The sequence below is a fragment of the Bombus impatiens genome, unplaced genomic scaffold, assembly GCF_000188095.3.
Source record: "Bombus impatiens unplaced genomic scaffold, BIMP_2.2 scf_0775, whole genome shotgun sequence".
NCBI classification, from domain to species: domain Eukaryota; kingdom Metazoa; phylum Arthropoda; class Insecta; order Hymenoptera; family Apidae; genus Bombus; species Bombus impatiens.
Window position 1 is genome coordinate 199,331 of NT_177194.1, and position 17,057 is coordinate 216,387.

At 32.5% G+C, this 17,057-nt stretch overlaps 1 protein-coding gene across 3 annotated transcripts; it reads right to left on the reverse strand.

The window, feature by feature from the left end:
- Nucleotides 1-4,726: 4,726 nt before the first annotated feature.
- Nucleotides 4,727-16,246, reverse strand: LOC100745548. 3 transcript variants are annotated; one of them, XM_012390455.3, is made up of 9 exons: nucleotides 15,933-16,246; nucleotides 8,624-8,689; nucleotides 8,111-8,243; nucleotides 7,678-7,808; nucleotides 7,478-7,587; nucleotides 6,782-6,927; nucleotides 6,265-6,463; nucleotides 6,069-6,185; nucleotides 4,727-5,265 (listed from the first exon to the last, which is right to left on the reverse strand). In XM_012390455.3, exons 2-9 carry the CDS (start codon nucleotides 8,681-8,683, stop codon nucleotides 5,148-5,150), a joined length of 1,014 nt encoding a protein of 337 aa, XP_012245878.1. In that variant the 5' UTR covers nucleotides 8,684-8,689; nucleotides 15,933-16,246; the 3' UTR covers nucleotides 4,727-5,147. The 3 variants fall into 3 exon arrangements, with proteins under 3 accessions (XP_012245878.1, XP_012245879.1, XP_012245880.1); XM_012390456.3 differs by lacking the exon at nucleotides 15,933-16,246 and adding an exon at nucleotides 8,816-9,011; XM_012390457.3 differs by lacking the exon at nucleotides 15,933-16,246 and adding an exon at nucleotides 8,761-8,799.
- Nucleotides 16,247-17,057: the final 811 nt, after the last annotated feature.

The window sequence follows — 17,057 nt, forward strand, 5'->3', positions numbered from 1 at the left end:
AATCAATTCAATCAACTTAAACTCAAGTATATAAGAAAAAATTTAACAAAACTACATACTGCACGTGAACTTGATGACGCAATTTTCCTCCTTTGATAAACTTAATCGACTGGTTGTTAAATACTATAATGGAAATGTTGTACCGTAAAATTTAGAAAGATAATCTTGCAGAGTGCGCACTTGGTAAAACACTTGTACTTTATGTAATACGTAACATAATTAATGAAAATGTTAATTTGCCTGTAGATTACGTAACAAAAAGACTCGATTAACAATCACAATACGAGATAAAGGTATAAGAATGCGAGACATCGTGCTACTATTTTTAATAAGTATTAACGAATTCCATCGGTAATTCCGGTTTTGAATCGAAGAAACATTGAAACTGGAAACACGAATTAAAATTGTAAACGAACGATAGTAAAATTTTATTATTTCTTAATATATGAATTAATTTCAGCTGTTAAAACACACACACACGCGCGCACACTATTGCATATACTATATGTGTATATATATATAAAGTTTCAATTTATTTGCTACACGTTTGAAACGAATGTTTTTTTTTTACGATAAATAAGTATTTGTTATATCGTATATATGGAAAGTACATACTCTATGAATATATGGAGTAAAATTTAAAGTAGCGACGAGCATTCTTTTAGAAACGATAGTAATAAATTTCGAACGAAAGTTCGGGCACTCGAGATTAGTTTTAAGAAATGTAACAACGTATTCATGACGATCGTACTGTTAATTCAAGAGCTCAATTTAACTACCGTAAAGGTCTTTATGAAAACTACATAGTTGATTAGTTAGATAAAAACATGTTACAGTCCCTGTGGAAATGAATATATTATACGAATCATAATGAATACGGTATAGGTACCGAGATTATTCTGTTAGTCGCGGAATTTGCAAAGATATAGGTTTAACGTATGACTGACAATGGATCTTATTTACGAACTCCAATGATTCGTAAATAGAGACGATTCCGATTTGACTTACACGTAAGTAAGTATATACCATCTTGTAAAAGAATTTCGTTCGGCGAAGCATGCAACAATTATTATAACGGATAAGCTTCGAAACGAACCAAAAGCTATTTTTGTTCTCTTTTTGCAGAGACATTTTATACACATAATACATAATGCATTATCGTTCCGTCGTTAGAATTTTAATCACAGATTATAGATAGTTCTACTCGCTATCGTTTAACTAACTCACTCGTCGTCGTCATTGTATAAGGGGCAATCGAAAGGATCGTTGTGCGTCCTGAATCTCCAAGCGCCATCTGATTTCACGTTTTCTTTTCTACGTATCTTAACAACGTATGTTTTTGTATCGATTGGTCAAATGAAAAATTTCATCGAGAAATAAAAATGTCACGGTAACGCATCAGTGTGTGTATCGGTTGGCGATTATTTTTTCATTAGCGACTACATACGACGCGACACGACGCAACGCGCGCGTCGCGTAGCAATGATAATATCAGTATTACGAATGAAAAGACAGTGTTCATAAACGACAGCAAAGTACAACAAGCTATAGCGATCGATAATTATTTTGATATTATTATTTTAAAAATGAATATAGATATGTATCGTTGGGTAAATTTTTACCAAATATTTCGTATAATTCGTTATTGTTTTTTGAGGGCACTAATCGTATAATAATTTATAATCTATGTTTTAGACATAGCGCAACAGATATTTCAAAATCCAGTTGTATGCGAGTACACTGATACTCATTAGCAAGTGCATACAAAATTTCAGCATGATAGCTCACCATTGTATTTCCTATTCTAAGCTAACGCTAAGGTGTCGTCGTTATCCGTCGTGCAAATTATCTTGTGCGATATAATAGGGATTTAATCGTCGAATGATCGGCAAGTTTTCGGACAAAGAAAAGCACAAACAGAGAATCAAAAGGAAGAAATATTATTTTTTAGTTGGTTATACTGCGTAGATTATATTGCTCGTTGTATTTTATTTAACACCGATTAAAACGATGCTATCGTGAGAGGCGTTAAAGGAAGAAGCCGCTTATCGAACATGTTGGAACGTTAAGGATGTTGCCACCTGCATTGTGTACGTGTAATTAGTTTGGAATCGTTCTTACTTTCATACTCTTATTTTCAATTCTCACGTACAGCACACATGCAGCACACATACAGCGATCGTGCCGAAACAATGGCGATTTCTCCTATTAGGGTCTCTAGTGAAAGAATTACCTTGATCTCCAGTCGATTTAAATTCACTTACAATTCGATTTTCTTAATCACGCGCGAAGCGAAACGATCACGTGTTTGTTTCATCGGTTTTTGTTTCTTCCCCAGTTTTAGATTCGCCAATAGTACAAATATAACTTAAAGTATAGCGTAATTTACGGGTAAGCCTGACTCAGATATGATCTAGACCTGACCCAAACAGTAAATATTTTTCATGAGTTATTTAAAAAAATGAAATTGGCGTTCACCGAGAAATAGAGATTTATTCGATTCGATTCGATTCGATTCGATTATCGATTATCGATTATCGATTATCGATTATCGATTATCGATTATCGATTATTGGAACTATATATATTTGGAAGTAAAAGCCGATCATTAAAATTACAAAGTTTAAGAATTTGCCACGATTTCTCTCTCAATTATCTAATATCTGATAGACAACTAGATGAGAATGAGCCATGTTTACCAGGAAAAGACTGAAAACGTACCTGAAACTCACCCCTCCTTCGAAAATGCATGTTGCAAATTCTAAGATTAATTAAGTTTTAGAATAACTAGTATTGTGTCTCATCGTTTTGATAAAAAGAATAAAGCAAAGTAATAATAAAAGAATACATCGACAAGGACGAAGAAGATAATTAAGTGATATAGGTGAAAAAAGGGGTGATCGATTCAAGATTTCAGCGATCCTTGATATGTCCCGAGATGTTTCATCTGTATTTTGTATTAGATCGATCCATCTTCACGCCATTTCAACAAGTGTGCTAAACACGTGTATCTAGTAAACTATATTGTTACTAGAATCGAGAAACTAGCGTAGGGACGTTCTCATCGCACCGATAACATTTATTAAACGGTATGCTGTTCTTTTATCATTGATACGAAGGAAAAAATCCTGTTTTAATTGGATAGAATACACGTTTTCTTACAACAATAATTTAAAGGAAATTCTAATTCGAAGTATTAACAATGAAACGCAAAACATGGGTGAAACTTTGAGAAATTTTAAGAGATCGAATAAGATTGCATTCGAAACGCGTTCCAATATGTTTTCGTATTTTAAGGATTGTTTTCGTACCGTGGCACTTGATAATGAATTATACGTACATCGCGTATAGACAAAGAAAGATTAAAAATAACCTCTCGCGAACAGTGTGTTGTCTATACTGGTCTTAACAATTAGAAGGATTCGTGATGAAAAATGAAAATAAAAGTAACAAAAGGTAAAGGAAGGATCGATCGAATAGATGTCAGTATGAAACTGTGTATATACGTATTGGTTTTGAAAGTTTCTACAATTGAGAAATAATAAAAATTGTGCATATTAACGCAGAATAGAATGAAAAAAGGTTTCTCGAGAATAGAATCCGAGTACGGGTTTCGTTGCATTCTAAGTCAGTCGTGGACGTTAGATAGTTGCTTAAACGATATTAGAATGTATATGTAAACGATGGAAAACGAAGTATGACGACCCTTATATTAAATAAGTTATGTTAGCGACTTGCGATGCGTCCATCACAACTTATTTCAAAGTTATATTAACACGTTGAACACACTGTTGTTCGCTGATTAACTATCCAATTACTAATCCAATTACATATATATTAAAGTACATGCAAAAGAATGAAACAGATCAAACATGTTACTACATATTTAGACACTTGAAAACGTATTATAGAGAATATAAAAGGCTTTAGTGTATATATGTAGTTTTGTAAAGTATTAATAATGTATAGACCTGGAAAAAGACGTACAGTGCTGAATCGACGAAATATATTGTTGATATTAATCGAGGCCGATATGAATTACAAGTTTTCACTGTAAAATCGAAAATCAGTTGACACAATGCGATGTGTACACAAGTGCGCAAATATACATATAACGTGCGTGAAGGAAGTTATTGCATTGAGAACATTTGCGACATGTAATTAAATAAATGATCGTTTCGTTAAATGTAACTGCATTTACGCGTACGAAGGTATGTATGCGTATACACGCATATGTACACGTATGCATAAAAGCAAACAAGATGTTATTCGTTATATATATAATATGTAATATATACGTAATATTTTAAGCTGTCAATAGAATGTCCTAATACTAAATATACTATAGTGAGATTAAAGTCTGTGTTCTCTTGAATATTCCTAACATCTCCTCTTTTGTCTTTTTTATCGAGAACGATCAAGGGTAGTGACAAGTTTCCAAGCTTTTCATCTCCTCTTCGAAATAAAGATTAATCTTAAAAGTAGACGTACAAGTCTTTTTAATCATACCTATAGGATATGTCGTATATTTGTAATATTCATACATAACGAGTGTAATTATTTAATACTAAATAAACGAATAATAATAAAAATACAAATGAAACTAACGATACTAATGATAATGATAACGCACAATATCGTAATGGAGCAAGTAATTTTTCTTTTTTACTCCTTATTCTAATAAATATTATACATATTTTCGATAATATTATATAACAGGACCAAACATTATGTAAATATTTATTCATCGCGTAAAACACAAATGGGAAAGATTATCAAGAGATTACTAGAATTATCAAGCATTAACATTAGATCGTTACAAAGTAAATGGAATAGCTCTCGTGGACGGTGGTGGCAGTTTTTCGATAGATATCAGTCATATTTCTATACGTAATCAAATGTCAAATTCGATAAAATTACAACATAGATATCATTTCTGCGTCATCATTTACAATTGTTTAGTTAAGTTTCTCACTTGACAATAAACTTCAAGTATGGACATAACGGTGTTCCAGTTATTTCTGCCAAAATTGATAAACATTATCGAATTACAATCATTTTGTTAATCGTTAATCGTCGAATAAGAGCTAAAGATTCACGATACAATTCCATACGCACCAAATTGTCTGCGCGTAATTGAAATTTGCCTAATAACAGCGACAACGTTGAGAGGGGCAATTGGAAGGGTATACTAAACACTTATCCATGCAATAAACGCTTGCACCGTCTTTGCCAGCAATATCTCCAATCGCGTCACACAATTCCCTGTTAGAAATAAAGAATGCAATTTTTTATGGGTTTTTTAATAAAATTTCTCTTGTCGATAAACTAACTATTCTTTGTTAAATAAACCAAGGGAGTATCGACAGACGCACGAATCATCACGGTATAAAATAAAATAAATTTCTTTGATACAAATGGAAAATGTAAATACCATATATATGTGCATAATAAAAATATGCACATTTATATATATGCTATTAACTGAATTGGTTTGACTTAATATTTTAAGCTGAATAGTATACTTGGTTAAAAACATTATTATAAGACAGTATTTGCAACATATTCCAGGACGACACATACTACGTATGTGCGACATGTAAAAAAATTATTTGTCAAACCATTATTCTACACCATTGGATCGGTGAGGATCTACGAAAGAAGTAGCCGCGAAATTGACCTTTATTTTCAAATACCAAGTGAAATTTTTTTTACTGCGTCATATTCTACTCGCTTCACGAGGAGCAACAATTTTATTGTATGAGTATGCACGTCAGTACGCTGAATATGTAATAATCAGTATCCAAACTAATGTAGAATAACGCTGATGATGATCTTGACAAACAATTTGCTTACAGCCTGTACATGAAAAGGAGATAAGTAAGGAGATGAAAAAGTTGCGAACATTTGTTGGGAAATCAAACACGATCGTCGCATAATTATTACAAAGTGGCCAGCAACGAGGTACTCCAGTTAAGATGAAATTCTTGGTTTAAGTATGCCGAACTATTATTTCACTAGAAAATGTGTAATTATTATATGTACGAGACTCGTTCGCGATAACTTACGGGCATTGGCAAATAGCTGTTGGGCAATTTGGCGGATAGCGAAGACAGTTGGTTTGACACCAGTCATTCATTCCTGGTATACGCCGATAAAGGTGAGTGGACATGCATACCTGAGATCTACAATTGAAAACACCGGTTAATAAATATTACATCTGTTAATTGCAGATCTCCTCGATTAAAAAAATACTATAATTACCTAACGACAAGCGGAAATATGTTATTCGGAGAACGATAGTCTTTGTAATAGAGCAAAAAGGGATTGTCCTGCTGTACAAAGAGCGGCGGTACTCCGGCTGTGCTAGTAACGATGCTCACATCAGCGCAATTTCGAAACGTCTCTGGTCTTCCACATCCGTTAGCTTCGGTTCCATTTTCGCAGGTGCCCCACATATTACCTAACATGTATGTATTATAGCATTCGTAATATTCATAGATTGCAAAATCAATTAATCGGTTGCTAACGAGTAAAAATCTACGTTCTCGACATTACTCAAATGCCGGAACACAATACAATTACAGTTTTAAAACAAATGAGATTTTTAAATATACCGATTTTTGCCATACATACATGTATATACGCTATACATTAGATAGGTTCAAATAGTTTTTCCTCAAATTCGGAGGATAGTATATAATTACACTAGAACTAATTATAAGTCGGTATAATGAAACTGACGTAAGCAAATATTTCTGTAAAATGTAAAAATACAAACCAGTGTAATAGTTCCATTGTATCACACACTGCGTACAGGTAACATACGGTGGTAAAGTTACCTTATACCGAAATATAGCTTTTCTTTCAGTGTCTGGAGGTATCTCAAATCGGACGTCTCGGGTTCCCGATATATATAACGGATATCTTAAACAACAACATGTTTCGTATACAGTATCAGATTTTTGAAAAAAGTTGATCGTAATATGATTATAAATATTATGTCCTAATGTGAAATTTGTAAAGACTTTACTGTTACTTAGTAACAGTTACTATCGATGAAGATATTGCCAATCTAGTATAATGTAGTAGCATCTAGTACATTGATAAAACGCAACGATACCTAAAACATATCGGCAAGCAGATGAAATAAAATATGAAAATGTAGGAAAATGAGCATCGTAGGTTTTAAATATATTACAGTCTAATTGTAGTAAGCTGTATAATTAATAATAAAGAATACAGTAAAAAATACAAGTGCAAAAATAATATAAAATTAATGTACGTATTTCGTATAACATGTATGTGTAAATGTTTTTCGAAAATTTGCTCAACCCCTATCATAGCTATGCACACAAGACGATTGTTATCGTTGTAGTATCCTGATTTTATTGATAATTATCAACTAATTCGTTTTCACATACCTATTCTACAAATTGGTACTGATAAATCAATATCGTCAAAAGATTTTGATTACCTATCAAAGCATTCTTGGTTTGCTACGTGCCTTGGATTGTTATTTGGACAAAGATACATTTCAAATCTTCCTAAATGGTTGGCCGTAAGCTCGATCTCGACGTCGATATCCTATAGATTTGAACGATATATTCGACTCCGTCATCGATCGATCTAGCTTCGTTATGATAGAAAATTCGAGGCATAGAGTGAAGGAATTACCTGACCAACCGTGTAATGTCTAACGATAGTGCCTTTTGCGTATTCGCCACCCGCTTCGTGTGGTCTCGGCTCTTTCAAGTGATAAGCATCACCGCACACTCCACACTGGCCTTTATTCTCCACCCATTGCACTGCAAAGATAATAATTATAATCCGATTATTACCTAATAATGCCTGCCAAAGAATTGTCAGAAGGAATTCGTGGTCGCAACGATATTGAACCGACGCGAAAAGTCGATCTTTCTGAAAAGCGATCAACCGACTGGTTTTTACATCGAGCTCTTTAATTTCGTAAGCTCTTAAACGTAACGTTGTGTAATATGATATGAATTTCAATGTATTCGTTCATCGTGTACGTACAACAGGATTCTATACCGTTGGTCTCTCTGAACTCGCTATATCAGAACAAGGTAATCATTGTAATACGACGAACCTGCATAACCTCCACAAAAGAGTTCATTGTCATTGTAATTTACAGGATTCGGATATCCAAAACGCCACATACTATTCCGTGCAGGTGGGTCCATTAAACGTCCATGACCATTTACATGAATGCAACTCGGAACCTTTAAAGTCATTACTTTATATAACTATAAATATTTCTGTTTTATTACAGACAAAACGAGGAATATAAAACATTAAAATATTAAAAATATTGTACAATATGAAAATGAAACAAACTTATTTTTATGATATTAAATTGAATTGAATTTAGTTGGGAAATAAATATGAAACACATGCGCAATAAGATCGCATAATTTTTATATGCGTTATCATCGATTGAAATAAACGTATTAACTTTCCTATTAATCGATTAAATCTTTTTAAGAGTTAAATCAAACGAATTGGCAAGTATTACATGTATAGATACGTATACGTATGTGAACAAATGTGTACACACGTGTATCTGAACAATGTTTGAACAATATCTGAACAAGGAACTTACCTGAAGAAAGAAACAGGATAGTACAAAAAATATATTGCGATACCGATATCTGTTAATCATGTTCACCTAAAATAAGATTTACAGGTCATAAAATAAAAAATTATTTAGAACGTTATTTCATACAGGGTGATTCATACATTTCAATACCTCAGGGAATAAACCTCCATACAAAAATACATATATTCTACGTACTTTAATTTTCAAGTTATAGGCGATCAAAGGGAATGTTCCAAGTTTTCGCCTTCTTTTCTTTTTATGGTAAAAACATTTCTTAATAGCACTTTTGCAAATTGATGGATAGGATGAGATGGATCCATTGCATGGCCATCACGATCTAAATCCGGATTAAATCTCCACAGCGCGACGGTCGGATTAATACTACCACTGACCCAACCCAGCTTGTGTGCGCTATGTGTACTATGCATGTGTAATGTGTACCATGTATGTGTAATATGTGTGCGCATACCTCAAAAACTAAGGCCGACCGCCGCGCAATGCTGCTATTCCTACGTATAGGAGAAACTTATTCAAAATATTGAGCTTGACAACTTCATCCGTATTTTCGTGTGCAGATTTATCCCCTGAAGTATTTAGATGCATTTATGAATCATTCTGTTATTAATCCCCCCCCCTCCCCCCTCCGCTCTCTTAGGCTCTCTTTCCGTTGAAAATGTACCATAATTACTAATTTAATTAGCCAAAGTTCTTAAAATGTACAGACTGTAGCAGATCGCATGGGCAAATGATTATTTTACATGCAGAGACAAGTCGAAAGTCTAGAACAAAATTTCTTTTTTCGAAATTTCGTTTTCGAAAAAATCAAATTTCTATTGCAATGATAACAACGATAATGTAACAATAATATGATATCGCGCTGGTAGATCGTAATACTCGTATTAATGAATGAAGCAAGATGTCCTTAGCGCTGTGTTCATCGAAACAGGGGACGTGAACGTGCAGAGATTTCAACTGTTGGGAAATTTCAAAGAAGGTCTATTTACATAGTCTATTACAAGGTCTATTTACATAGTAGTTTTAATTATACCGTAAAATTCTGTTTTGATTTACAAAGGGATTATTTATGTTACCATTGGAAAAATAAATGTCGTAGTGATGATTGTGAATAAAGTTTAGACCTTGAATTTGGTAGTAGCAATGAAAAATCTTTCGTAAGAATATACAATCAGATTAGGTTACAATTGAAATGAAATGTTTATCGTATCGCGATATCGACATTTTTAAGTCAAAAAATATTTTATGAATTAAGGCGATTGATAGAAAAATGTGGTGCAGGTAGGTTTTTCTCATACACGAGATAAATATAAGGAAACATACACGAGACTTGCTTTTAATTATCATGTTTAGACGAGCTTTTAACGAATTATGTCTTTATGAACATTTATATTTCATTGTGAATACGTATTCAGCAGCATATAAATTTTTCTGTTCTTTTCTTAAAACGAAGATTTTGTCATTTGCGCCATTTCTACTTTTTTTCACTCCCTTCGTTTATTTCGTTAAAAATTGATTTTATTAATAATCGTGTTGTCGATAATTATTGCGAATATTTTTATTTCAATTATTTCGAGATATTTTATCAAGGTCAGCATTCTGAACAACTATACATATACAACTACCGCTCGGGTTTAGTTTCCAAAGTATTCGCAAAAATCTTAAATTTTTAAGTTATCGTTACATTTCATTCTGGAGTAGACAACCACGTTTTTATATAACCTGATCCGAATCTATTGACGAGAGAGACAACCATTTTTAATACCGTAAAAAAGGAGGATCAGTGAGTTATACACAGTATAGATTGGAGCGTTGGGACAGAGTGGTTTCCGGCAACGTTAGAATGAAATCATTTTTTATAAATCGGTTGATGTATGAAATGTCGCACATTATTCTAATCCTCGATCGCTGAAAAATGCAGCAAATATACCTACCGTCATTGGGAAGTTATTTACAGAACAAAAATTTATAAAATAAATTTACATATATGTAGTATTAAACGTAAATGGCTTTATAACTTAAAAACTAAACTCGAGTGGCGGTTACACGTATAGACAAAAGTTATTTAAAATGTTCCTACGATAATTTTAATTATCACTTTGTCGTACGCACTTATTCGCTTCTATAACGTCTATTTCATTATTTCTATGCAATATAAAGTTGTGTGCTTTTGTAAAAGAAAATTTAATCACATTCTGTCATTTCGTTGCAAGAAATAATACGGTACAGGTGAAAAATACGTATTTCAAAGATTTAATGTCCACGGTATCAGAGTTGTGTCTACCATCGTGTACATATTGGATATAATGATCATTAAATTAAAATATCGAATGAAATTAACATAAATTTAGACTGACATTAAACCGATCGAACGTTACTATCTTTGCGAGTCGATATGTCGACGATTAACAGTCGAGTTTAAAATCTATATACACACGTATCTAAAATTCGATACCTTCTAGCGTACGGTAAATCAAACATCATAAATGTTGAACAAGCATACTTTTGTTACTATTATAGGATGTAATTTAATCGTTTTATAAGGAAACATCGTAGTAATAGCATCGTAATTTCAAACAGACAAGACGACAGATGAAATAATCTAAAAAGTGTTGCCAGCTTTGTCATAACGTACATGTTTATGCGCAATTAATATTCATCGATATTATATTATTGAACAAAACACGATAAGACGTAATGATAGAATAAATGTAAAATACTCAAAAACATTAAAGACCATGATTTTATTAAGATTTATAAGTAACGACAGGTTTAATATAAAATAATCAAACGTATCAATCTGAAGAAAATAATGATAACTGGCATAACTGGTGATTAAAACTTTTTCTATCCATATATGATGAAATCGATGCCCTTACACGGAATTGTGCAAAGTACCTTTCAATTTCAATATTAATTTATCGTTACGTTTGTCTTTTATCAACGGAATTCGATGACTTGAGATAAATCGGTGTGGCACCTTTCTCCGAAACGACGAAGGTTAACCAGCCTTTTTTTTATTCGTTTTTAAGGAACTTATGTCTCTTATCGGACCCTGGGATATTTTTCATGTCGCTGAATGATAATTTAAGGTTACTGCCTTGTAAATTATTTTCCGCAAGTTATACAAAATCGCTGGCTATTTTCAACTCGATTGTACTTTTCTTCGTCCCTGGCGAAAGATAATCGAAGGGTTGGGAAATATTTCGATAAATACACAAAGAAAATACAAATTAGGAGGGGCATTACAAGTTTACTAGTAATAATCAGTTAAAATTTTCTAACGTCTACATTACATACAATGTCTCAGCCGATGCGGTATAACGTTTATTATCTTATAAAGAATTATGTGTGCAAACAGTAACGCGTCATCGATGTGTTCACCGAGTTTGATTATTACTGTTAATTAATAATATTACGATGGTATCCGATGAAATAGTTTGAAAGCTATGAAAAAATCCGAGGGTACAGAGCCTCTCGAGTAATAGAATTACTCCATAACGTTCGACACTTGGGTACAGATGTCAATTTTCTTATTGCATAATTGCAATATGTATAATGCATTATCGCATCGTAATATATACATATACTAATACATATAATAATAAAGATTGAAATAATTTTTGGTCATTTTGTTTGTGATTTTTGATTGAAACGAAATTACATCCCGTCGAATGTAAGCAACTATCTGAATAATAGAGTTTCGAACCGTTGAACTTGCGAAAAGTCTTCGTAGAAAGTAAAGCAATGAAAAAGATTGTACAGTCAATTAGTTTTCGAAGCAAACGATTCAGATCTCTGAATGATTACCAAGCGATCCGATCACGCGTCTGACGATCAAAATGCATCCTATCTCGTCGTATATTGAAAAATAATTTTAAAGATACTGTATCTCGTTATACGTATTATTATGGGCCTAACATCCTCTACTCGACCGTTTAAACCAAATCGATATCAGTAAATGGTATACATATCGTACGGTAAGGTAAAAAATCATCACTGAAATATTTCACGATAAATGGATATATCGTTTAATGCCACTATTTAATTAGACACTATCGGGCATCGTTTAAGCTTGCTTTCGTTTCAACAAACAAAAACACACAAGAAAAACTTAGTAATATGAATTGAAAGGAGAAATCACTCGTATAACCGATAATTTCTTCATCTTTCTTCTCGAACTTGAGAAGCTTTTTAACGATAAAAAAATACGATTGGATCGGAGAGCAACTGAATGATTACAGCTAGTATGACGTAATTACAATCGTGTGCTTTGTAAAGTTTCAATTTTATTTTATTACCGAGTATACGTAATTACGATTCATTGTTAGATAATAGAGATATATAATAATTAAGTTTAAACATTTCGAGGAAGCAACTTGTCGAAGTTCGTTGTAAATTATGGTAAAAGTAAGGTTACGAAAAAGAAATATATACGCGTTAAAACAGGTTGATGACTGTTTCAACACCAAAGAAAAATAAAAGCCATGAAGCGAAACAAGAAAGCCATGACAACTAGAATCGATCCGGGTGAACATGTATAGATGTATGTATATACATGTATGCATATATACATATATTCATACGTACTTATGTAGTTCTATCAGGCAATTTAAAAAGTACATTCAGAAAAAAGACAGGTTCAACGGTTTCTTCCTTTTTTCTTCACATGTATGCACACATACTGAAATTATCGAAACTTCGAATTCGGTAAGAAAAAAAAACATACATATAAATAACATCTTGCGGTATTCGTTACGTCCAACGTTCGATCTGGAATTTGACTTTAATTTGATTTCTTCAAGGACGAATTTATTAAGGCTAAAAAAAGATTTATAATTAAATTTTATTTTTCAATTGTATTATATTCGTAAATATTATATAAGATAGGTAACATTATAAAATGGTTTGAAAGTCCTAATTGTAAGCAAAACCATGTATGCAGGTACTTACATATAGCTATTATATCGTATCTTTTGGTTTTGGAATGATGCCTGAATTAAAGAAATTAACGAATAACGTAGCTAAAATACATTTATTTCTTAATATTACAAAAAAAAACTACCTTTTCAGAAATCAAAACATTTATAACTTTTATTTAAATATACAATGCAAAATTAAGTAGTAAATTTGAAAAACTGAAAATATCTCGTATAAAGTTTCAAATGACATACATGTATATATATACCAGATAAGAATGTAAATATAGACAAACAAACTTAATTATTTTAATATATGAAAAGATGGACTAATCTAGTCTTTGGTCTTGTAACTAGAAGAAATATGATAATTGCGTTCAACGTTTCGTAAATAATCGCATATTTTTTAATAGCTACGAAACTTTGCCAAACTTGCCACATCTATAAGTTCTATCCACGATAAAGTAAATTGTAAAAATTAAATATTTGTTATTTATGTACATCATCGTAATCAAGGATAATATTGGTATACTTTTACAGAATTTAAAATCTCGAATAGTACCCGGAAAAATAGTAGTTTTCCTTATCCCATCGTACGACTTATGAAGAACGAAAGCAATTTAAATTGTTATCGAAAATTTCAGCTTAAAATCTGGTAGACAAAAAAGAACATCTTTTCCTAGATCTCTTTAAGTATTACGATATTAATACGATATTAATACGATATCGATATTATGTTTACACGTTTATTGCGACTTTCTCTCAAATCCGTGAAATAAAAAATAAGAAAGAGATATTTGATCAGTGTTACAAGATAAAGATAGATAATAAATCCGAGTTATGGAAATTGGAGGAAATGGAATAGTAATCGAATCGTGGAAAGAACATTCGAAATCTTCACTCGTAACCTTAGTGTTTGCGAGTTTGCACGTTCGAAGGATAACAGAAAAGAAAAAGGTTGGAGGATTGTTGAGAGAAACATTGACTTTTTGCATTAAAAACATTGCTGAATGTTGACGATGGTTAAAATTTGGATACACGTATGAATCATGCGATTTATCGCCGATATAATTTTGTATGGTTATGTGCTACGTTTCAGTTCGCTCAGATGTTTCATTAATAACGATAATTATGATACTTGTTTTACTACCATTACTACTTCCTACCCTGTACTACGCTGCCCCTCTTTTCTCTCATGCGCGAGACTGATTTTAACAATAATCACATAATAATGTAGTTCGTCAAATTCATTGTATGTATCAACATAACTACTTCTTCCAATTTTTGAAACAATACTGGAGGGGTTCGTCAATGTTACAAATAACATAATACGGTTTCTTAACTGAATTTAAAAAGTCTCACCTAACAACATGATAAAACATTGTTATAATCGTTTGCAAAATTCTGCGTAAAATATTGCGTAAAAAAGTCGTAAACAATGTCTCCTTTTTCTGAAAACTTTTGAATATTTATTGAACGCAATTCTCGTGGAACAGGTGTTTCAGGTGACAATAGACGGTGGATAAAAGATACCGAAAGATAAAGACGAACAATGAATTCCAGCTCATCCTTTGAGAATTTGAAATCACTCGATCAATGATTCTTTCGTAAAGGTATAAGGTAAGGTCGCCTTCGAATAACCGAGTTGTATGTAGAACCGTAGAAAAATTTATATCATATTCCAGATGTATAGAACTTTAAGCACGTATTAACATATTTTCACGTTTAAATATGAAATTTATGATTCTAGAAAGATAATTTTTGCTCGGATAAACCTCTGCCGTCATCTTTGCATTCAGTTAATTTTAACGTCAAAAAGGTATCGAAATCGGGACAAAATAGCAAAAATGAGAGAAAGGAACGACGGTTCTCTTCAGTCAAGGTTTCAATCAAGGTTTCTACCAAGGTCAGAAATAAAATAGAAATCCAAAACCAATGCTTTTTTAGTTAATGGAGAATTTTAGTTTGTTAATGGAAAGAAAAAATCTATTCGGTCGTGCAGTTCTTAAACAGGATAGACAACGTTTTATTGGACGTTACCGAATGTTAAATGTTTCTGGTAAAAAATAATATTATTAGCAAGTGATACATAGATACTTATACGTACAGCCATCGGACATAATTATCAGATAATTTTGCAGAATAATAATATATTCGAAAAAAGTTTTCTTCGTCGATATTGAAATTTTCGTATTTCCCGCGTACGAGCCGTCATTTCCACCGAACAGGTTGTCCAGTGACATCGATGTTCATCGACTCGAATGTTCGAATTTTATAGCGAGGAACCGTTTTGACATTTTCTTCCGGGTGAAATTACGCGTGTAGATCGTAAAATAAGCAACGTGCAATCGGTACCGCAAGAACGGGAGGATACTTACCGGTGGCCGCGTGATCGGAATTTTAATATCGATGGCCAAACTATAGGTGAAAACTGTCTAGGTCACTCGTTTACCAAATTAAGGGAGATGTTCTTTGGAGAAATTTCCTATTCGACAATCACTTTCGAATTTTCTCAACTATCCACTACGTTGCAACGTTGAAACATCGAAACGAGAGAAACGTAGACTATTTAATGATAAATGAAATGAAATCGACTCGTTCGAATTTTGTGTGCAAGGTGTGTTAATTTGAATAATTGAACGAAACGTACAGAGAGGCAGCACAGTGGTCGCGATGTAACGCAGCCGAACGAACAGACTCGAATGCGTTGGCGCGAACGAATAGTGCTCCTACGATACAGCGTGGGTTGCTATAGCCGAAAAACTTGACCACCACCACCAACAGTATGATATAAATTTGCTCTTGGGAGAAAAGGACTAACAGGCGTAGTTTTTAGCCACATAATATTAGAATAATGCGTGTAACAAAGTAACGCTCGAAAATCCATCTAATAACTTTCTTTCAACTTGAAGATCGTCGACTTTCGAATTCCCAATCAGAGTTTTGAAATTTGCAGAGTCTTTTTACGTGTTAATATAAGATCAAAATATCGAACGAATTTAAAATGCATTAAATTAAACACGCTAAATTAAACCCATTTAACGCTAAAACTACCAAACTGATAAAATATCTTTTAAAATTCTACTTGTAACTACCAAAAACAAGTAGATACTCTTTTGGAAAAATTAATACTGATTTTTATTGAGACGAGATCTACGTATGTGTAGATAGGCATGTACATGTGTATCGATTTATGTATTTTCATTAAATCACTTCCATCGTAACTATTTTAGCACGATATATTTATTGTACCGAGTATCTACAAGTCGATAGTTGTAATACAGTTGTTTAACAAATTCAATTTTTATAAAAAGATATTCAAACTACTAGATAGATAAAAATCTTACAAATTACTTATATTTTATCAAATTTTTTCGTATATGTCGTGTATATAAACAATTAGTCCAAGAGCAGGCTGATGTTTGAAAATTTACTTGTTACACTTTGCGAATTATGAGAAAAGTTTAAGAATGACAAATTTTAACCCCTTAACCTACGATTTA

Bases quoted from the DNA above. Each gene is read 5' to 3' on its own strand.
- LOC100745548 (XM_012390455.3), bottom strand. From the start codon at position 8,683: ATGATTAACAGATATCGGTATCGCAATATATTTTTTGTACTATCCTGT. The intron at 6,928-7,477 runs GTAATCAAAATC...TTGTTGTTTAAG, and splicing joins AACCAAGAATGCTTTGATAG to ATATCCGTTATATATATCGG. The intron at 6,186-6,264 runs GTAATTATAGTA...TTTCAATTGTAG, and splicing joins ATATTTCCGCTTGTCGTTAG to ATCTCAGGTATGCATGTCCA.